The sequence below is a fragment of the Astyanax mexicanus genome, chromosome 15, assembly GCF_023375975.1.
Source record: "Astyanax mexicanus isolate ESR-SI-001 chromosome 15, AstMex3_surface, whole genome shotgun sequence".
Classification (NCBI taxonomy): Eukaryota; Metazoa; Chordata; class Actinopteri; order Characiformes; family Acestrorhamphidae; genus Astyanax; species Astyanax mexicanus.
The window spans coordinates 13,909,621-13,931,889 of record NC_064422.1 but is presented as its reverse complement, the minus strand read 5'-3'; the positions used below and the strand labels follow the sequence as shown (position 1 = coordinate 13,931,889).

The 22,269-nt window shown below is 40.3% G+C and overlaps 2 protein-coding genes across 26 annotated transcripts in view; both read right to left on the bottom strand.

Annotated features, from left to right (window-relative positions):
• Positions 1–3,324, bottom strand: part of LOC111190116 (scavenger receptor cysteine-rich type 1 protein M130) — a 76,387-nt gene extending 73,063 nt beyond the window's left edge. For 9 of the 23 annotated variants that reach the window (XR_007424302.1, XR_007424298.1, XR_007424301.1 and 6 more), the window contains exon 1: positions 3,203–3,306. The gene's annotated coding sequence lies outside the window, so the exon portion shown is untranslated. Of the gene's footprint in view, positions 1–3,202 lie in introns of all 23 variants that reach the window. The other 14 variants (XM_049464370.1, XM_049464378.1, XM_049464379.1 and 11 more) reach the window with 8 other exon arrangements.
• Positions 1–22,269, bottom strand: part of LOC103040611 (disintegrin and metalloproteinase domain-containing protein 12) — a 75,192-nt gene that overhangs the window by 11,084 nt on the left and 41,839 nt on the right. For all 3 annotated transcript variants that reach the window (XM_049464383.1, XM_049464382.1, XM_049464384.1), the window contains exons 5-11: positions 16,757–16,833; positions 15,867–16,038; positions 10,942–11,007; positions 8,997–9,068; positions 8,292–8,461; positions 8,003–8,087; positions 4,665–4,813 (exon numbers count right to left, since the gene is read on the bottom strand). In XM_049464383.1, the coding sequence (XP_049320340.1) occupies positions 4,665–4,813; positions 8,003–8,087; positions 8,292–8,461; positions 8,997–9,068; positions 10,942–11,007; positions 15,867–16,038; positions 16,757–16,833 (791 nt within the window). The remainder of the gene's footprint in view (positions 1–4,664; positions 4,814–8,002; positions 8,088–8,291; positions 8,462–8,996; positions 9,069–10,941; positions 11,008–15,866; positions 16,039–16,756; positions 16,834–22,269) is intronic.

Here is a 22,269-nt window from a genome sequence, read left to right as displayed (position 1 = left end):
ACAGAAAAGTTTTTATTGATTTATGTCATTAATAAAAACACAGATCACAAAATGGTCATGCATATTTTATTTGTTTGTGTTTTAAAAAGCTGCACACTGACTGATCTGCTGCCACACAGTTTCCATTATCACCGGACCATCACCAGAGACAACTGTTTCCTTGCTGGGGTCTGCAGTGTAATCTAGATAGTTGTGATAATTATGTTGTACTCTTGTCTGTGTTCTGTTTTATGATAAGACCAGTAGGCTACACACTCTACAGTTTTACTGCTGCTGTAGTCAGTAGTCACACTGTTGAATTAGGCGATACATACCCGATAGACACCTGTAGATTCTGTTCAAAACAATACAAACCAAAGTGAAAAAAAGCTGAGGCAACACAGACCTTGGGTTTGTGAAAGGCACAACATAAATTAAACGTATTAGTATTATTATTACTAAAGTGAAGCAACTAGAGTCGCACTGGGCTGTGGGTTATATTTACTTGAGTTTGTTTGGGTGTGATGGAGGACATTTTACCAAATAAAGGTACTTTTTTATCTTATTATTTTATTTTTTATTTATTGTGACAGGGCTAACTACAGCTAGATCTTTTAATTATCTGCTTTTACTGTGTCAAATTTACTAAAAACACTCTTTAATGAACGGCTTTTACTCATAATTACTCATTAATTAAACTAAGGAGCTGATAGTTCCTCCCTTTCAGAAGCGCAAGCTGTTCTCTAGATCACGGATTCTGAGATAGGATTTAAACTCCGCCTCTCGAGTCCCGCCGCTCTCGGGCTCTGAGTTTAGTGGCAGGTTTGTGCTCCATCACTCGGCACAGTGGAAGAAGCTTAAAGATGGTAAAGTATTCCTCTGGTCCTGCTGACGGATCTCCTGCTTTAAATATGGATGAACACCTCGGCCTCCCTGACCTGCGGAGGAGAGGAACGAGGGAGACGCTGTAAAAATCCTGTTTCTCCTTCATTTTTCATCCTTTCGGCTGTCTGACACTCGGGGGAGGAGTTGGAGAGTGCGGTGAGGGTCAGGGATAACCATGTCTTAATGCAGCTGATCAATCAATCTGTGTTTGGAGGCACCGTGATTAAATGTAATGATTAAGGATTTGTTGACAAGAGTCGCATGCATCAAGACTCCACCCCTACATGGAAATTATTAATTTGCATTGGATGGATGATCACAGAACACCATTAGGAACCTCTACAACTCCACACTTCTGTGTGTGTAATGCAGAACATTTTGTTCACATCAGTCTAATTTAGTAATCATGAATTACTCCTGGTAACTTTTATCCTCTTTCTGAATAGAGTTCTTTTCTTCTGTGTGATTTTATTTATTGGTGATGATTTATCCAGTACTACAGCATGGCGTAAACTTCTCCGTAGGTGTTGTATTAGTAAACAGTCTGAAAGACTCTCGTAAAAAGCACTTAGAGTAACAGAAGAGACACTCCAACAAATGAAGAAGCTCTGAGTCTTTAGGATCTGATAGAAAATTAATGCCAACAGCTTGTGAACATGTATGATTTAACTACCTGTCGCAAAGACTTACAGTAAATGTTCATCCTCCTCTGTCTATCCCAACATATCATCACCTCTTTAGCATCTATTTATATTTACTGTATTTACCTAAACACACCATTCACTCCAGCTGTAATGCACTTCCTGTTTCTGTAAACCCTCCCAGCATGTCTTTACGCCCCCAACAGCTGTCAGTCAGCGCTAGGCCGTACATTAACTCTGTGTACATTTAACACTCCCCCAACTCAACATAAAGAATCACAAACAACAGATTTCAGAACATTAATGTTGACATATGAGAGGCGTCAGTGCTGCTGGAGAGTCTCAGCTTTAATCTGAGCTTTGGGTCAATTGGAGCGGGATAATGAGGTCCTGGCTGAAGGCTGGGCTTGTGGTCGGGCTCAGCTGAGCAAATGGGGATCATTAGAGGGTAATGAGGACTGGTGACGTGAGCTAGAACCACAACAATAATAGAAAAACAACACGGCTGTAATCAGCTACGCTGGGTGTTGAAACAAAGCAAAAGCAGCTCAGACAGACGATCATCAGATGCTGGAGCGACGCACTGATTGACAAGTCTGACAGCTTTAATTACCGAGAGACAAATTCTCCAACTGAGACTGAAGCTTTTATTTACACCCCCCAAATCACACACCTTCCTTCCTACAAACTTCCTTAAACTTCTGTTTGTTTCAGAAAGGTAATGGAAGGTAAATCCACTTCAAGAAGTTCCAAAGTCTGGAAAAGACCCAAACGCCCACTATCAGCTCAGAGAACCTGGTTTAGATCAAGAACAACCGAAGAACCGGTTTGCTGTGAACCGGAGCTGCTGGAAAACCAGTTCTACTGTCTACAGCCAAAACCATCTGACTGAAATACTGAAATCCAAAAAGAAGCCCCTGTTCCAAATCAACACCTTCAAGATTTCTAAATATTCAATATATATATATATATATATATATATATATTAGGGGTGTCACGATCTCGATATTTTATCGAAATCGAATCGAAATGAGGTCACGATCTCGAGTATCGAAGTCAAAAAGAGGATCGACGATCCCTCCCGCGCGCGCTACGCAAATAGCGCAGCGCGCTACGCAAATGGCGCGGCACCAACACAGCGCATCCTATTCATTTAAATAGAGAGCCGCTGCATGAGCGCAGTCGGCGGGAGTGTGATCACTGTTTTTATCTGTCCAACGGGGGAGGGGGGGCGGGGGTTGGGCGCGCAGGTTTTGTATCTGTATCTAACAGAGGGGTGGGTGCGCGCAGGTGAGAGCGTGTGAACTCGCTGAAATGCGTTTGTCAGTGTGGCTTGAGAACACTGACTATAGATCACAGTGAGGTGGATTAAAAATCTTAAACTTATAATTGACTACACCTGTTGCTTTCCATTGAATTAAAAAAACATCTTTCTCTCAGATAAAGTAAACACAAGCGTGTTTCTGACTAAAATAAAAGCTTTTCAGGAGAGATATAAGTTATGTGTAAATATTTATAAGACAATACCTGACAAAATCTGTTTTAATGACGTTAATAAACATCACTGTGACAGCGCTAGTCACAGTTTCACCACATCACTTATCTAACCAGCCTGTACTGATTTCTGCCCCCCCAATAATGCTTTCAATAACCTCTAATAGCCTTTAATAGTCTTCAGTAGCCTTTAAAAGACTTACCTGGCGGCCGTGGTGTGTCCACTAAACTCCGTAGTTATAAACATCCTGAGGTTAGCAGCGCGCTAACTGACCTGTTTATAATGTAATCCCAGCAGTGACTCCGTGTCGACTGTTCTAACCTGCTGCTGTTAGCTGCTTGGGCTGAAAGATGAACTGTAGTGAGCTGTATTATCCGGTTAGTGGGGTTAAAACCTTTATTTGTTTACAGAAACAGTAAAAACGGACTGGCTGAGCTCTGTAGCCCGTGGCTGGGCTGTACTGAAGTAGTGACTGAGTGAAGAGAGCGGGGTGCTGCTGCTGCTAGTGGTTGGATGAAGAACTGCAGCTTCATGTAATGAGCAGTTTCACCAGCCATCCACACACAGCTCTGATAAACTGCTTGTTTTAATAGTGCACACTGTTGCTACCAAAAAAAGTCACTAGATGGCATTACCATATATATCTTAATAAATAATAATAATAATATTTATAATAATAATAATAATAATAATAATAATAATAATAATAATAAATATATTATTTAAATTTTATGAGGCATAAAATAATAACAAGAAAAAAAAAACAAGAAAATCGAGAATCGAATCGAATCGTGACCCTCAAATCGAAAATGAAATCGAATCGAGGATTTAGAGAATCGTGACACCCCTAATATATATATATATATTGCACAGTGCAGCAGCTTCCACAGGTGTGCAGATAATACACAATAATATGAATATAAAATATCTCATTATATTACACTACTAATATTATATTATAATACTATCAGTAGTATCTATTCATGTCTATGCAAATATGTAACCGTGTGTAATTCTGAGTTGGTAGGAGGAATGTTCTGATCACTTTTATATATATCCATTTATATTCTTTTAATTTCTTAATGAGCTTTCCAGTTATTATACTATATTATATTTCTATTTTTGGTTGGTTTCTTTGACTATTATACACATATATTGAAGATCATTATGATTATATTATTACTATCCTCAAGTGTTGAACATGATTTCAGTAATGAGCTTTCCTCCTCAGTGAAGAAAGGAGTGTGATTAGTGTAATTACTGAAGAAAGGCTTATTATTGAAATTATGGAGCACAACAGATGAAGGACTGAACTGTTTAAGATTTTAATACTCTGGATACAAGATGTTCTACGATCAAACTACAGTTCAGAACAAAAGACCAAAACGTGGTCCAATCAAAAAAGCCTGGATCAAACAATCACACCATATTTAACAATAGAAGAAGAAAAAGAATGTGTTAATGTAGTAAAGATGAGCTGTGGGAGCCGATGGGGTCGTTATATCTGTGTGTGATGAAATAACTGCTGCTCTGATAAACTGGAAATGGTCTCAGGTTCTGAAGTTGGTGCTGGTGGTAAAAATGCTGTAAAATCAACTAAACTGGTAAAACTGCTCCTCTGTGACCCAACAGGTATAAACACACACAGGTGAGCGTAGACCCACCCGGTGGACGGAGTCATGATGCAGCCTCCTCTCTCCGCCGTCACCCTGCAGCCGCACCCCCGCTCCGGCGTGTCATGGTTCATCCCAAAGTTGTGTCCCAGTTCATGAGCCAGAGTCACCGCGGCTCCGAGAGGGTTATCAGAGTGATCCTGAGAGAGAGAGAGAGAGAGAGAGAGAGAGAGAGAGAGACAGAGAGAGAGAGACAGAGAGAGAGAGAGAAAGAGACAGAGACACTGATCTTTACACTCACCTGTCTCACAGATAAACCAACATCTTTACCATAAATACACTGATCAATTTCATCATTTTTCCATACAAGTAAACCCAGATCCTCTCCAGTGTTTTACAGCAGCAGAGATTTATTTACCCTCCAGCTGTCCTCCAACATTAAACTTGACCAATTTCTCCGCATGTTCATCAGTTTTCTGCAGAAGAAAGCAGCCGAGTGCTGTTTCACATGAGGGGAATAATCGATGGAGCAGCAGCACTAACCGCCTCTTTCATTACTGTCCCATAATCCCTTTCACACAACCACAACCCAGACCACACCGTCCTCTAACTGCTGCATGCTGCCAAAACTAAATGCACACTACAGCAGAGCGTTCCTCAGAGAGAGAGAGATCTGTATATTTATTTACTGTAGATTTAAACATGTGGCATGGCGAGACAGCGGGCACTGATGCCAGCGTTACCCGCAGGCAGCTGGTCTGCAGCAGATCCGTCTCTCGGTCAGATGACGACTTAGTTTGTGATTTTCACACAGACAGACTGAAAAACCAACAGAACTGATGGAGAAAGAGTTACCTTTAATACGCTCCTACTTTGAAAAAATAATCCAATAAAAGATGCTGCTTTTCTTTAAGATGCTGGATTTGAACAGTGGGATTTGAACAGTGGGATTTGGGCAGAGGGCATTGGGGCAGGGGGCACCTCCACCAGACCACCTTAATTTCAGCTAATTTTCATTCCTTGATCACACTGTAAACAGAAGATCAGTAATCCTGAAAATACTCCATTATCTTTTTGTATGTTGTTGCTTTGTGGGCATTAATCATTTTATATTAGTAAGTATTCAGAGGTGATCTTTGCTATATGAAATAATGTCTAATAAATCAGAGGTTTTACAGTAGAAAAACATGTAAATACAACATTTATTTTTCATTTCTGACTGAACGAGAATCCAAGGACATATCACACCGGTCTCCAGCATACCTCACTGTAGAAATAGTTTATAACTGCTTTTCTTAGTTATTTTTACCTCCACCTTATATAACCAGGTCCCTGACCTGGTTATAGTTAGTTCTGTTTATATGATATATATGTATTAGAAAGTATTTAGTATTAAAGCTGTGTTTGTATCTAAGCACAGTTTCTGTCTGTCGGTTTTCCCAGGATTTCACTTTATTGTTTCTAATCCTGTTTTTTCTCTGGTTCTGTTTCTGTTCTTTATTGTGATCCTCCGACCCCTGCAGTACATTTATTATTAAACCTGTACTAAAGAACCTGATCTCCATCTGCCTCACCATCATCATCATCATCATCATCATCATCATCAGACCCTAACCCCCCCCCCCCACACATCACATTAACATCAATAATCCCCTCATATATCCAGCCTTATCTACATCTCATATTATAGTTTTGTAATAAACTCTGTCTATATTCGGATATTTAGTCATTTTAATTGCAGTCTCATTACAGCTCACTGTTTTCACCTGTGTAACATTCTAAAGGAAAGAGAAAAGGAGAAGAAAAGAGAAAATAAAGTGAAGGAAAGAAAAGAAAATGTAAAGGAAAAGAAGGAAGAGGGAAAGAAAAGAACTGAATTAGATTAAATTAGATCCTCCTGCTCTCTGCTTTAGACCCGCCCAGTCCTCAGTGTTCTCCCTGTGACTTTATCAATATTCTGTTTTTCTGCCGGGTTTCTATTTCCTCCTGGTTTCTGAGTTCTTTCTCTGGTTGTGTTTGTTTTACAGGTCAGTTTATGGGTTTGTTAGTTTCTGTATGTTTATAAATTCCTTCAAGGAAAACTCAATAAAAAGCTGCTGAAATACGGTTTAATACAGCAGAAATGTTTCAGCTCATTCCGTTCTAAACTCTGTTAACAATCAGTAAAGACGCCTGAAATCCTCACAAATTCTCACATCTAAACTTCAACAGCCCATATAATGTAATTAAAATATATACAAATAATAGTATATACATTTCCATTGAAGAATGTATATCTTGTGGATTGCTGACGCGCCGTGAGCTTCAGGAAATATGAAGGATCTTTTTATACTATGTTTATGTCTTCACTTTAGATCAACATGTTTTGTTTTTTCTCTCAGTTCTAGTGTTCAGTTTTTCCTTAGAAATAAAGAATTTGGATCCTGATACAGAACTGAAAATAAACTGAAAAGAAAGGAATGTAAAGAATACAAAGAAATGAAATAAGTAAACAATAGAATAAACAGTAAAGGAAGAGAAAAGGAAAGAGAGAATAATGTTTAATAGAGCGCAGAGCTGAAGGAGAAGCAGATGAGCTGAAGGCTGTTTGATGGAGCAGATGTTGGGACAGCTGTCAGCTTTAGGTTCAATATTGTAATAAAGAAGTTTGATAGTAAAAAAAATGCTGAGAACTCAGAGAATTACCCTTCAGATTAAAGCAGGAGGAGGGAGATATCTCTTTCACAGCTCAGTGTAGCTTAAAGAATGTTCCTGATTTATTCATCCTAATCTCTGCTGTCTGTGATCAGAGACTATTGTTCAGAGGAGGGTCCCTGTGAGGACATTCATTCATATATACATATATAATACAACATGTTGTTGTATGGAGGAAGTAAAGACATCACTAATCGGCTCTGTGGACTGTAGTCCGTATTCAAGACTCCTGAGAGGAACACCATAGCATCCACTTAGCAACACCTCGGTTATAATCTACTAACCAGTTATTAACACCACAGCAACCACCTAAGAAACGCTATTGACCAGTACCAACAACATCAGCAACCATTCTGTGTCTTTCAGGAAATGAACTTTTTTAGATTAAAGTATGAAATAAATTTTAATATGTATAAATATTAAAAACTTAGTGATACTTTCAACTGAGTGGAACAAATAACAAAATTACTAAATCCCTGTGATGTGCAATCTTTCTTTTCAGACATATAGTATAATAATAATAATAATAATAATAATAATAATAATAATAATAATAAATAAGCAATACTCTTTATTGGAGTGAATTAAAAATTAAATTTAAAAATAGATTTCCTAAACAGGTCAATTCGATTCTCAGACATGATACATCAAAACTTTTAATCAAAAACTTTTAAACATCCAGCAGATTCTCTTACCATAACAATTCCTCCTGACTGCTCAGCCGTGCACATGCTCATAATAGGAGCCATACCGATAGTGGTGCCCTGAAAATACACACCACTACAGACAGAGAGAGAGAGAGAGAGAGAGAGAGTTATATATTTATCCATCTGTACGTTTTTTATGTTTTTATGTTTTATGTTAAAAAGAAATGTTATCTTACATCACTTCTCTTACAGAAAAACAGTATAAATATATAAATATATAAACAGGTTATTAATATGTAAATCAGCGAATTCTCTGATTAACCCGTGCTCTCCTGACCTGATGAGCTGGGCGTTGTCGTGAGGTTTCTGAGGGAGCAGCTTCAGTTTCCTCCAGTCCAGGAACTCGTGCAGGGTGGTGAACGGGTCCTGAGTGACGGGACATTTATCTGAGTCACTCCACACCTCCAAACCCACCAGAGCCACGCGGATATTCAGCGCCCTGTAGAACTGGAGCACAGACACAGCTAGCGCTTAGCGGTTAGTGGATGATATTAGCAGATGTTCAGCAGTTCTTAAAGCAAATACACTGTTAACGTATAAGGTGGAACTGGAAAGTTAGTGAACTAGCTACTGAAATTATTTACTATCGTATTATTTTTATACTTTTTTAAAGAAAAAGGTTATAAAATATTAAACTACACATATTGTGGGGTGTTCCCAGTATGCACTGCTCAGTGATTCTAATGTTATGGCTGTTGGTGTATTATCTCCATCTCAATACTGTACAAATGTAGGATTAAATGTCTATATGTTTATGCTTTTAGGGAGACAGAACAGGTTTTTTTATTTATTATTATTATTATTATTACAATGTATCAAACACAGGAGCTCTGTTTGGATTCTGGACTTTAAATGAGTGAAAATGAGTCACTGTGTATTTTTCAGGCCTGCTAATGTTATTACAATACTACTTCAGCATTAATAACTGAATAATAACTGATGAAGCGTGTTGGGGTTGTGCGGTTGTGTTGGTCAGGTTTACCTTGTCCACGTAGTTGGCGATCTCAGCCAGTCTCTGCTTCACCTTCTCCACGTCTTTCCCCTGTTTCTGGTACTGAAAACAGAGAGAGACAGAAAACTCAACCTTCTCCTCATTCAGCTCTGAAACGTCACTGAGAGGACGGGAGTGTTTCCAGCACTGATCTCAGGGCTGTTTTACGTGTTTTGTTATGGGGACTGCTGTTTAATCTTCCAGAAAGTCTGGGTGAGTTATTATTATTATTATTATTATTATTATTATTATTATTAATGCTGTTTATGTTGATGTTGATGATGATGATCATTTCTGCTCTGGATGAAGATGACGGTACAGTGAAAGATTCTTACAGCCAGATATTTAACAGCTTAAACCCTGAATAAGCAGTAAGTCTGGAGGATGATGAATTAAATATAGACTGAAAACTATAATCTGCCTGCAGAATAATATCAGAGGCTTTCTGCTTTCTCTCACACTGAAAACCTAAACCGCATAGAGAGATTTAATCAGGTATTCTCTTCATCACGGGACCAACAGGAAAATGATCCCAACAGACTTTACCCCCGCCTGGTTTCAGAAGAAGTTCTGGAGGATTCTGGAGTGGCCTGAACTCTGCTGAACTCTATTTATCACCTTTACAGCAGATCATTACAGCCAATGGGTGCTCTACTAAATACTGGAGCTGCTTTAATGAAGGGTTTAATACTTCTGAAACTGCAGTGGACATTAAAAGGCATTCAGTGTTTAATTTGAAGAAAACACTTATTTTATTTAAATAGCTTTATTTAATTATTTAATTAAAAACAGTTTAACTGGTGTAAAAATACAGAGTCTTTACTGCTTCATATATCTCACTGCGGTCAAAATTACTGCTCTGCTACATAACATACAGTAATTATACTGTTGCTGTGCACTACACCAAATATTCTTTTACATTCTTTTTATTATTTAGAGAAGGTTTTGATGATTTAGTGTCTTAGAACTCCAACCTTCAGCTGGAATCCATTCAGAACGAAACACGTCCAAACAACACTTTAAAAAGAACATAAAGTTTTACACTGATAAACCAGACGAGGGTGAAGAGTCTCCTGTTCCTGTCTGACTCCAGACTAAAGACCCTGAACTGCTTCTTAAACCCTCAACCCACTGACCCGGACCTGCAACCTCCACCACTGAACCACCAGAACCATCAGAACCACCAGAACCATCAGAACCACCAGAACCAGCAGAACCATCAGAACCACCAGAACCATGAGAACCACTAGAACCATCAGAACCATCAGAACCACCAGAACCACCAGAACCGTCAGAACCATCAGAAGCACCAGAACCATCAGAACCACCAGAACCGTCAGAACCATCAGAACCACCAGAACCACCAGAATCATCAGAACCACCAGAACCATGAGAACCACTAGAACCATCAGAACCATCAGAACCACCAGAACCACCAGAACCGTCAGAACCATCAGAAGCACCAGAACCATCAGAACCACCAGAACCGTCAGAACCATCAGAACCGTCAGAACCATCAGAACCACCAGAACCGTCAGAACCATCAGAACCACCAGAACCACCAGAATCATCAGAACCACCAGAACCGTCAGAACCGTCAGAACCGTCAGAACCATCAGAACCATCAGAACCGTCAGAACCACCAGAACCACCAGAACCACCAGAACCGTCAGAATCATCAGAACCATCAAAACCACCTCCACCCTTCACACTAACAAGAGATAAGAGAGCCTCACACCGAACTCCTGACGCAGGAGAGCAGAACCCTCTCACGTCTTTATTAAACAGCTCAGTATTAATATTAGAGAATTGTATTTTATTGGAGTTTATTATAGAGAGAAAAGTGTGTTTAGTTGTTGTTCTGGTGGGACGATGTTGTGCTGCATCACTCTGATTAATACAGAGAGACAGCTGAGGAGTATTTTTGGTTTCTTACCTCACGGTTGTCTGCCACGATGATCAGCTCCACATACTTGGTGTTGCTCTGGGCATGTCTCTTGTGCTGCAGAAGGAGAGGAAAGCAGGGAGTAAATAAATGAGGATAACTGAGAGAAGAATGTGCAGAATTAAAAGAGATAAAGAGAGAGAGATAAAGAGAGAGAGAGAGAGAGAGAGAGAGAGAGAGAGAGAGGAACAGAAAGGAAAAGGAAGATTTTAGTAAACTGGAATTCACACTTTTAAAGCCCTGCGCTGAAGAACGGAGCGAATAAAACATCTGAAACTCAAACTCAGAACTTTAAAAACAGATTATTAAAGTGCTTCTTTAAATCTAAAACACTCTGTTTTCTTGAAGCTCTGGAGGTTTTAATTCCAACATCCAGACTGAATAATCTCTCACTGAATGATCTTCAGCCCGGGTTCCTGCTCATCTCCTCGCTGAAACATCTGCCTCATAAATCTCTTACAAGAACGTTCACATTTAAGAGCCCAATTAATGAACATTAAAAATATTATAAATGTTCTTAAACTCCAGGAAACCTGCTAGAGTGCATCGTTTCTGGATGTTAAACCATCAGATTATGGTGTGTTTTCCTTTTCTGCAGAATCTAAACTATTTAAAATGTAATTAATACAGAAGAAAATCATCTGTTTTAGACTCCAGTAGCTGCAGGAATTGTAGACAGTTGGAAAAATTCCAATATACAGAATAATCCAGATTCCCCAAACATAATCAATCAGTGAGGACATGTTTACTGTTCAAGCTTCGCTTCTTTAGTTACCAGGTTTAGGAAGCCAAAGGTGATTGGTTCATCAGACAATCTATCAAACTTAATAAATCAATTATTACGATAACTAACAAAAGCAAATATATACATATGTAAGCAAACAAATATAAATGAATACAGTGCTGCAATCAGGTGGAGACTGTGTTCCTGGGAAACCCTTGCTGTGTGTGGGGGAACATTATCCTGCTGAAAAATGCTGCTGCTATCAGCTGGAAGTTCTGCAGGAGAGAAAGCAGAAACACAGGGATCTGCAGGATGTTCTGCACAGATCACTGAGATCACTGTTAGTAATGTTCCTCCTATCACTACTAGGAGTGACCGACTCTCACCTGCTTCTCTTAGTTTAATGAAGTTCCCCCTCTAACAGTCCATCAGATGGGTAAAATATCTATCTATCTATATATATATATATATATATATATATATATATATATATATATATATATATATATATATATATATATATATGTGTGTGTGTGTGTGTGTGTGTGTGTGTATATTATAGAGGCGTCTAGCAGTCAGTGTCTCTCACCAAGAGGTACACTACCTAAACACACAGCCTCTGACAGACTTTAATAAAGCAGACCCACTGTTTATAATCACACCTGTAATTATTTACATTTACCTCTGAGATAACTGAGATAACTGCAGAAATTTGCAATTTTTTTTGATAATTAGTTTATTTTTGGTATGTGTACTGTATATATAATTATCTAACAATTATTTTAGACAAGAATTAAATCAATCAAGTCTCAAGAACATGTATTATATATATCCATATATTATAGCTTTTTCATATTTACATATATGATAAGAATATAACATAAGAACATCTACTGCAGACGTCAGAATACTGAAGCAGACGTATTTCTCAGAAAGTCTCAATCTTTTCCTGCGTTATTCTCACAGCAGACGAGGTAAATTAGTGTGCAGGTGGTGAAAGTGCTGAAGGAGGGATGGGGAGAAGCAAGTCCAGCTAATTGCTGTGTTTAATAATCCAGCAGCAGGTCAGCGGATGACCCGCATACGATTAAAGATCCAGTTTTTACAGTGTTCTGGATTCACCTCAGGTTCACAGAACACCATGTTCTTCACTGTGTTCCAGTTCCAGCTGTGAACTGAAGGGCTTTTCTCACTGAGTCTCTGAGCAGCAGAAGGACGGTTATGGTACATTAATCACAACCACTTCAGCCACCGTATATTCCCACTGCACCACCCACAGCTATCCAACCCTCCTGCTCTGCAGAGACCGAAATAAAGAGTATATGAGTTTTTAAAGAGGGAGATCAGGAGTGTACATTAGCTTCAGTCTCAGAGATTCAGGGTTTTATTTCTGCTAAATCTGCTGATTTAACTCGAATTTTAAAGCATTAGAAATTAGCTGGAATATCAAACGCTGTGATATAGGATTAAACACACACAGAGCACTGTCTATAACAAATTAAACTTTACATTAAAAGAAGTTTGTTTATAAAAGAACTGATTAGACCTTTAGAGAACATTAAAGTGTAAAAAAGCTCTCAGGTTGAGTTGGGTTGGTGTTAATACCACTCTGACATCTGCATGTTCCTTTATTTACATTTATATTTATTGTATTTATCAGATCTGTTTATGATCTTTGCCATCATGTACCTACTGTACCTGTGATGAAGACCAACAGTGAAATTGACACCAAGACAAAATCAGGACTCGTCACTGACGATGACGAGACGTCGGTGATTAAACTGTAGTTTCTGATTATTTTTGATAATTACTGTTAAATTCACACATTAAACACTGATATCATCGTGCTGCAACACTGAAGCTGTTTAAGTCTGTTTCTGTGATTTCTGCTACAGAACCATTAAAAAAACATAATTATAGATTTCGTTGTCAGTAAACTTCCCTTACTGTCACTGTTTTATTGAGGATCCCTCTTTTATCTGCTCTCAGCTCTGCTTTCAGAACAGTTTCATTCTCTTTTCTTTCTGAAACTAATGGGTAGGAAAGCACAGATGACTCCTTTCGCACTGAGAGTGACTGTGATTTCTGCCTTCAGCACGTATAAATAAATCTCAGCACAGCCGTGACTTTAGGGCTCGGGAAACAGAACAACAGGAAAATGTGTTTTTGTTTCATAGCCGTGACATTTCCTGGAGGTGAGAGGAAGGTCTGAGGGAGTCGGAGGTGTGTTTATAAGCGAGACAACAGAAGATAAACCTTTTCCTCTGCTTGTATAGCCATATTTCTAAAAGCGCTGTAAATTCTGTAAATGGCTGTTCTGTGAAAGCCCTGCTGTGCATTGTGCTCCTGACAGAGCTGATAAGCTGAATGTGACTCATCACACCGATCTCCAGCCCCTTTCCAGCAATCTGCATTCACCCAGCACAATGCCTCCTGTCCCATTAAACCAGCTCACTGCTTATCTACAGCAGTGTGAGGAACCTGGCTCTGCTAATGCTCTACAGACTACACCTGATCGGAAGCTGAAAAAGAGCCGCAGTTTATCACAGGGTCGTTTCTACAGAAGGTCAGCGTTCAGAATAACAGCTTTAACAGAAACACAACATCTCTTTACACAGTTCTGACCTCTGTGACCCACTGAGCTTCATATGAGCCTGATTTATTAAACTACACAAACAGAGATAACACAGCATGCCAGATATCTCAGAATAAAGTTGTAGAGGTTCCTAATGTAGAGTTCCCATGTAGTAGCTGCAGATTGTGTGGTAGGGATATAGGAGTGTTGAAGTGTCAAATCTACCCACCACATTTCATTCCTGTTGGAAGATCCTTCTGCATGCAATTATATTATATAATATATGAAGATGAATTTAAAGATCCACTCTCTTTCCATTCTCTTATTATCCTTCATTCACTCAGATGCAGATTAGCTTTGATTTAAAGCTGATTAAATCTGAAACAGTATTTTTATTAATGGATTCAATTTGCTCATATATCAGGTGTATCTGTATGGAGCTGCATTTGTGGAACACAATCATATTCCCACTAGAGGAGCTGCTCCAACAAAAGAGCCTCCTGTCTGCTGAATAAATAACATCTGCTGTTCCAGAACCAGAGAGAATTAAATCAAAAACTCACCTACAATCAAAACATCTCAATCAGAGTAAGAGAGAAAATACAGATCATATGATGAAGGACAGGACGAGGAGTGAGATCAACCAGCAAACAGAGCAGTAGAAACTAGACCACGAGTTTCACAATCCTTTACCAAACCCTAACCAACCTTTAACCCCAACCTTTAACCAAACCTTGTTCTCAATTCATGTCAAGGAGGAGGAAAAATCTCAACTTTCCATGAAAGTCATTTTAAAAAGATTTTTTTTTTTATTCTGGGTTATTTATTTTGGAGTAAATCTATTATATCAGTCTAATTATCATGGAATCTGGAAATCTGGAAGGCACCAGCCAGATTTAAATTGCTATCAAAAAGTTGAAAATACAAGGTTTTTGCAGGATAGTGAAGTTATGCTTCTAAAGCTTTAAAGGGTTTCAATTCATTAATGGCAGAAAATGAACTCAAGGAAAATACTGCCCAGCCTTCAGTCTGTTCACTCAGTAAAATTATTCTACTGTTTTTTATTCTCTTCCTTGTAGGATAATTTTTATAAGAAATGAAAAGAGCAGCACACGACGCTCACACTGTAATTTAATGAAGCATCTCATGAAGAACTGTCTGCAGGACCTTCAGCAGGACCTTCAGCAAGACATTACTGCATATAGGAGATACGAAGCAATAAAAGTGATTTTCTGAAATTCCCTCTCACTGTAGTTTACTCTGAAAAATGCACACAGCAGATACTCACAACTCATATTTTATCACAATTCATATTTACTGTAATCAGTGATATATATATATATATATATATATATATATATATATATATATATATAAACACTAATATTACAATAAATACAAATAAGATGCATAAAAAAATATTTATATTCTAATCACATTTATTCTGATTGTCTGATTAATATTGTGTTTATTCAGACTTATTTATTTATTTTAAAATATACTGGTAAGGGTGTTTTTAAGGCTGTTTTTTAGACTTCTGGCACGTCATTGTAGTGTATCAGTGTTAAAGGTTTAGTTCTGTATGGCTGATGATGATGTAACGGTCGGTTATCTCACTCTTGAGCTGAAGATGTTCTGTGGAGGTTCTGCTGCTCTGAGGGAAGCATTGTGTCCGCAGGTTCCTCCACTCAGAGACAGATGTTCTCCTCTGTAGATGTGATGCTCTGTGCTGTTGGGCTTCTGTGTCGGTTCCAGAACCAGAACTGTATCTCTGAATGTGATCAACCCCCTGTAAACACACACACACACACACACACACACACACAAAAAATGAACTAATAAGCCAAAATTGAGAAAGAACTGTAAAAAGCTGTGAGTAAGGAAAGTGCTGAGAGTAAACAGAGCAGACTGATCTCAGAGGGACGTGATCTTTATTATTTTAACATCTGAGCCGCTGCTGGTCAACAGCATCAATTCTGTGGAGGTTTTACTGAATCGACTCTAATGTTCTGTGGTTTACAGGCTTCATATTATTCAGCTTTTCTCACACTTTAAATCTGCAGATTGATTTAAAGCGACGTCCTCCTCCGAGAAGATTCAGCCAAACTGTGAGCTTCAGTAACAAATCCACACAGAACTGCAGACCACAGACCTGTCCGTCTACACACAACCCCCACCGCACCCCCACCGCACCCCCGCTGCACCCCTGCCGCACCCCCACCGCACCCCCGCCGCACCCCCGCCGCACCCCCGCCGCACACATAAAACACACTGTAGAAAACCTTATTTTAAATATTTTAATAACTAAACTCTGAAGAACTGAATTCCTGTAACTCTTTCAGACACAACCAGGCCTCCCAGTGCTCCCAGTATTACCCAGCGTTATTAAACCACACCTCCCCCAGTTCAGTCCACTGGGACCACAGCAGAGCACGGGTCGACGTCAGAAAGGTGAGGGGGAGTGGCTTATCCAGTTCAGCTGTGACCTCGTAGTGATGATAACTCACCTGAGTCCCATACAGGTGCTGAGAACCACCTCAGAGTCCTTATAGCTCCTCACCTCTCCATGATAATAACAGTTCACCTGAAACACACACACACACACACACACACACACACACACACACACACACACGCACACATACATACACACATACATACATAAAACAGCTGATACACACCTGCAGCACATACAGCACACAGGGAAAGTGAAAGAACTGAACAGCTAATACTATAACCCATCTATCAAACACCCCCCCCCCCCCCCACTCTCCTCTCACCCCCCACATTCAACACATACCTCACCTTTAAGGTGTTTTAAGACTGGTAGAGTCAAGAAACAGAAAGAGAGAGAAAGAGAGAGAGAGGTAGAGAGAGAGGGAGAGAGGTAGAGAGAGAGAGGGAGAGAGGGAGAGAGAGAGAGGGAGGCTATTTCAGGATAAAGCTGTTTTGTTTGAGTCTGAATGGAGGATAAATGGAGGACTGGAGCGTCTCTAAATGGTTAAAATGGTTAAAGGGAAACTCGCTGGTATTTGCGGAGCTGAGTTGATGATTTTTTAGGGCATTTTTTCAAGTTTTTTCTCTTGGACTGAATCCAGTGACCATGAAGAAAAACTACAGAGAGCCTGAGTGAGGCAGAGACAGCATTCTGCCGGTTTTAGCCTCGTCCAATCAGCCGAGAGGATTCAGGCCATTATTTCCGCGCTAAAACCCAGGACCGCTTTCGCGCCCCAGTCTGGGCTGTAATGTGAGCGAGAGCCGGAGCTGTTTCCTGTTCTCTCAGAGGTAAAAAGGACGTTTCATTAAATATGAAACACAGATCCGTGGAGCAGGAAGTGCTGCTGACGTCATAAACGCATGGATATTGTATGAGAGTTCAGGGATTGTATTGGCTGATTCTGAGTGAAACACGCTGCTGCTTTTAGCTCCTGGTACCTTTAATTAAACATCCAGAGGCCAATAGAAACCGTTCTGGTGGAGTGTTTAACTGCTCTGAAGGTAAACATGGTAAAAAGTATAAATTACCAGGATTAAGCTAAACTGAACCACAGAAGAGCCAGTAAAACCCATCATATCCAGCACTGCAGTAAGAAATGCAGGTTCATTTGCTGAAATGCATATTCAAATAAGTAACAAAACAAACGTAATGCATATAAATAAATGATATAATTTAATGATACAGCAGTCTACACAAAGTTTTTAATTTGCCAGGAATTTTTCAAGCTTCAGTCTGACCGGTTTGATTATCTAGTGTGTTAATTTAAGTGCTTATTCGCTGTGTTAATGCTGTATGAAGCATTTATGTGTTTTCCATTTACTATCTGAAGTGTAGGAAGCTGGTTGTGGATTCGGTGATCCAAACTGACTGGGTCAGAACTTCTTCAGAACATCAGACAGATCTTCTGCTCCATGACAGAATATCTGCTGAACCACTGACAGGGTTATTAATGCCCAAGACTCATTATTGACTAATAGTAAAGCTAGTTTCTCTGGTCTAAAACCACAATGACTCCAGTTAAAGTCGATCTGTGGAGAGTTCTGGGGCGTTAGGGTGTCTACACAATATTATGCAGGTGGTTTTAATGTTATGGCTAATGGGTGTAGGTCTATGTTTGTTCTAAAAACTAAAATGCACTTATATTACCAAAAACAGGCTTTAATCTGATTCTGAGCTCTATTGCTACAGCAGTGTGTTTGAAGGTTTATCAGCTTTGTTTTAAGAATCTTTACAGTTTTTCTGTTTACTGATGGAACTGAAAGATCAGGATCTGCAGTTTCTTCACACGGACAGAATTAAAGCTGAACGAGGACAAGTGATTAGTGCAGCAGGGTGGGAACAGAGTGAGTCTGTTGGAGAGGAGCTCTCTATGAGGAATCTCTAGTGAAGGCTCAGATTAATACGCCAGATCCACTGAGTCACACTTAATCATAACCAGACCTTCAGACTGAGGGTCTCAGAAGCTCAGAGCTCCACCGAGATCCAGACTCTGGATCAGTTCAGGGCCGCCGGCCATCAAACTCCACTAAAGGCTAATCGAGGTAGAAGAGCTCGGGGTCGATGAATGGACATGGATAGACACTTACATGGACACACACACACACACATCCTAGTAAGCAAATTCCTGTGTGGATAGAATAATGGATGTAGTCTCTCCTCCCGAGAACTGCTGGAATCCTTCATCATGTTTAATAGTAGAGATAAGCAGGTCTGTTGCTGAGAGCAGAAACACTCTTTGGCCAAAACACCAGCAGTTTTTCAGATACAGATCAGCTCCAGAAGCATCTTGGATTTTCTAATTTCTGGCATTTAATCAGATCGTCTTAATATTCAAACACTGCACCCTCCAGCGCATCGTGAGAGCAGCTGAGAAGATCGTTGGCACCTCTCTCCCCTCCCTTCAGGACTTGTACAGCTCCCGCCTCACACGGAAAGCCCTCCGTCTGGCAGGAGATCCCTCCCGCCCACTACACAGCTTCTTCAGCCTGCTGCCATCAGGGAGGAGACTGCGGAGTCTCGGGGCAAGGACCAGCAGACTGAGGGACAGCTCCATCCATCAGTCTCTGAGGATGCTGAACCCTCTCCCTGCTCTACCCCCATCCCAATCCTGCCCCCAGCACACACTCACTCAGCATCCTGACCCCCATCCCAATCCAGCCCCCAGCACACACTCACTCAGCATCCTGACCCCCCATCCCAATCCAGCCCCCAAAACACTCACTCAGCATCCTTACCCCCCCCCCCCCCCAACACAGTACTAAAACTCTGAGGAATTTCATTACTGAAGATATTATCTTTATTTCACAGCACATAAGTAATTGGAGGACTGGGGGCTCAGATGTTTCTTGGTCTGCTCATCACTGAATCATTATTTCTTATACAGGAAAGCTGAAACACTCAGTGTGTTTGTATGTGAAAATAATCCGTATTTTTGTCTGTGCTCTATTAGTGTTGTTTCTCCAAACAGAGTCAGTGTAAGTGTCAGAGGCAGTAAACCGAGCTGCCATGAAGTTGAAAAATCTGAATAAATCAGAGAAAAGCCAAAACACTGCATGTGTGAAAATCAATCCAACATTATTAATAAACACAGGAATTCTCCACCTCTTACCAACAGCAGAAATAACCCTGCAGACCACAGAATCAAACAGGGGGGAGGGATTAATATTCTCAATCTCAGAGGAAACTGCTGGACGGACTGGGAAAACTGGGCACAGATGTGTCAAAAAGACCATAAAGAAAAGAATATTTCAGCTTTACTCACAGACCAGAACACTGATCTGGCTCCGGAAGAGCAGGAGCAGATCTCTGGAATAAAGCTTCAGTCAGAGAGGAGCAGAAAAGCCTCCAGTGATGGACTGAGTGACGTGTGAGGAACAGAGTGAGTGATCAACTGATGACTGTTCTCCATTAACCCAGTACTGTCTCTCATATCCTGAGAAAATATGCACTGAAAACAGCAGAAACACAACAGCTGACAGATCACACCATCAGATTACAGTCTGAGAGAAGAGCAGCTCTGATCTGAGGTGGTCTGTAACGGGTTATGCTGTTCTGTATCTAAAGAGGTTCCACCAGAGTTCAGTAGTGCAGCAGCACAGAGTTCTGATCCAGTGAGGAAATGATAGAGATGCTCCTCCCCTGATTACAGTCAACATGTTCTGTTGAGTAGTTTAATTGATTTTACAGTGTAAACTGCTGGAGTGATTGATGATCTGAGGATCATCATCTCATACAGTGAGAGTCGGTCACTCCTAGTAGTGATAGGAGGAACATTACTAACAGTGATCTCAGTGATCTGTGCAGAACATCCTGCAGATACATGTGTTTCTGCTTTCTCTCCTGCAGAACTTTCAGCTGATAGCAGCAGCATTTTTCAGCAGGATAATGTTCCCCCACACACAGCAAGGGTTTCCCAGGAACACAGTCTCCACCAGATTGCAGCACTTTCTCGTTCTGCAGATCTCCAGATTTATCACCAATCCAGCATTTATGGAGTAGCTGGATGAGAGTGTATCAGTCTGTGAAGTATTGATCTACAGGTCCAGCTGTAACTGTGGGTAAATGTTCTGCAGGATCTGTACAGAAATAATGTGTAGAGTGTGTGTAGGGTGTGTGTAGGGTGTGTGTAGGTTGTGTGTAGAGTGTGTGTAGAGTGTGTGTAGAGTGTGTGTAGGGTGTGTGTAGAGGACAATGTGTTTGGCTGTGTTGTTCTCTCTTTTCACATGGTTTTGTTTATTTCACAATCTCTGCTCTCTGGTTTCTTTGTTTAATCAGAGGTTCTGAACTGAGCTCCTCTGGGGGGGGGGGGGGGGGGGGGGGGTGGCTGCTGGGAACGAGGAGCCGTCAGAGCTCAGATAACATGATCCACAATCATCACCTCCCTGAACCACAGGCGGGACGCTGGAGTCAGCACACCCCGTCTCTGAGGAGCATCAGCCCCAGCAGCCAAACCAGCTCTGAAATCAAATCCCTCCCAGTGTTGAGAAACAGCACAGCTGATGTTTCACTGACCTCCAGCAGACCCCTGAGGACCTCCGAGACACACTGAGACACACACACACTCCCTCGCTGTCTAAACGGACAGTACAACAACCAGTCCAGACCTGATCCGATAAATAAAGGACAGAACTCAGCTGTTTTACTCTGATCTCATCAATTAACTGAGAGAAAAGGTGATAAAATCAGTAATTAACAGCAGGAGGTTCAACACACACTTCAGTCCAGACACTGCTCTGAGATCAGCAATGATCTTTCTTTATTAGCATCTTCTCTCTGTGTTTTTTTAAAGGAGAGGAACTCAGGAACTCAGGAAAACCCCAGAGCAGATCATAAGTGTGGTGGATCAGCACTGTGATCAACAGGGAGTGAAGTGCAGGGTTGCAGATGTCCTGTTCTCTTAATTACAGGACCTGTCTTTCTCTAAACACGCACTCTGGTGCAGCAGGACGATGCTCGCCCACACACTGCTGCTCTCGAGAGCTCGGCTTAATGATGCAGACGCTACACCCTGCCCTCACACCCCTCACACCTCATCACACCCCTCACACCATTCACACTGAAACTGTGCAGAACTCCTTTAATATTCCACATGATGATCTTTAAGCTGCATTTAATGGATTATCACAGGACACCATTAGGAACCTCTACATGCAGAGATGGCTTGCATGTTGATTTACACACTACTGCTGTATGCTCAATAAATATGACCATGAATTACCATTAATAGTCTAAATACATAATCATACATTGTTCCTGCTAACCACTTTGTTTTCATCTCGACGCCAACAGCATTACAATCAGACACTTCATTCAGGGTGCAGATATTTACACAACTATTTCTCTGAGGATGAGTGTAAAGAGTCCAATAAAAGAGTTTTCCTCACTTCCTTACTATATATATATATATATATATATACAGAGAGAGAGAGTATGTGTTTATATGTGTTTATATTAGCTATGTTGTTAAATCTTTACTACAGTAACGAATGTATTTAATCTCACAGTAATGATGATCAGACAGCA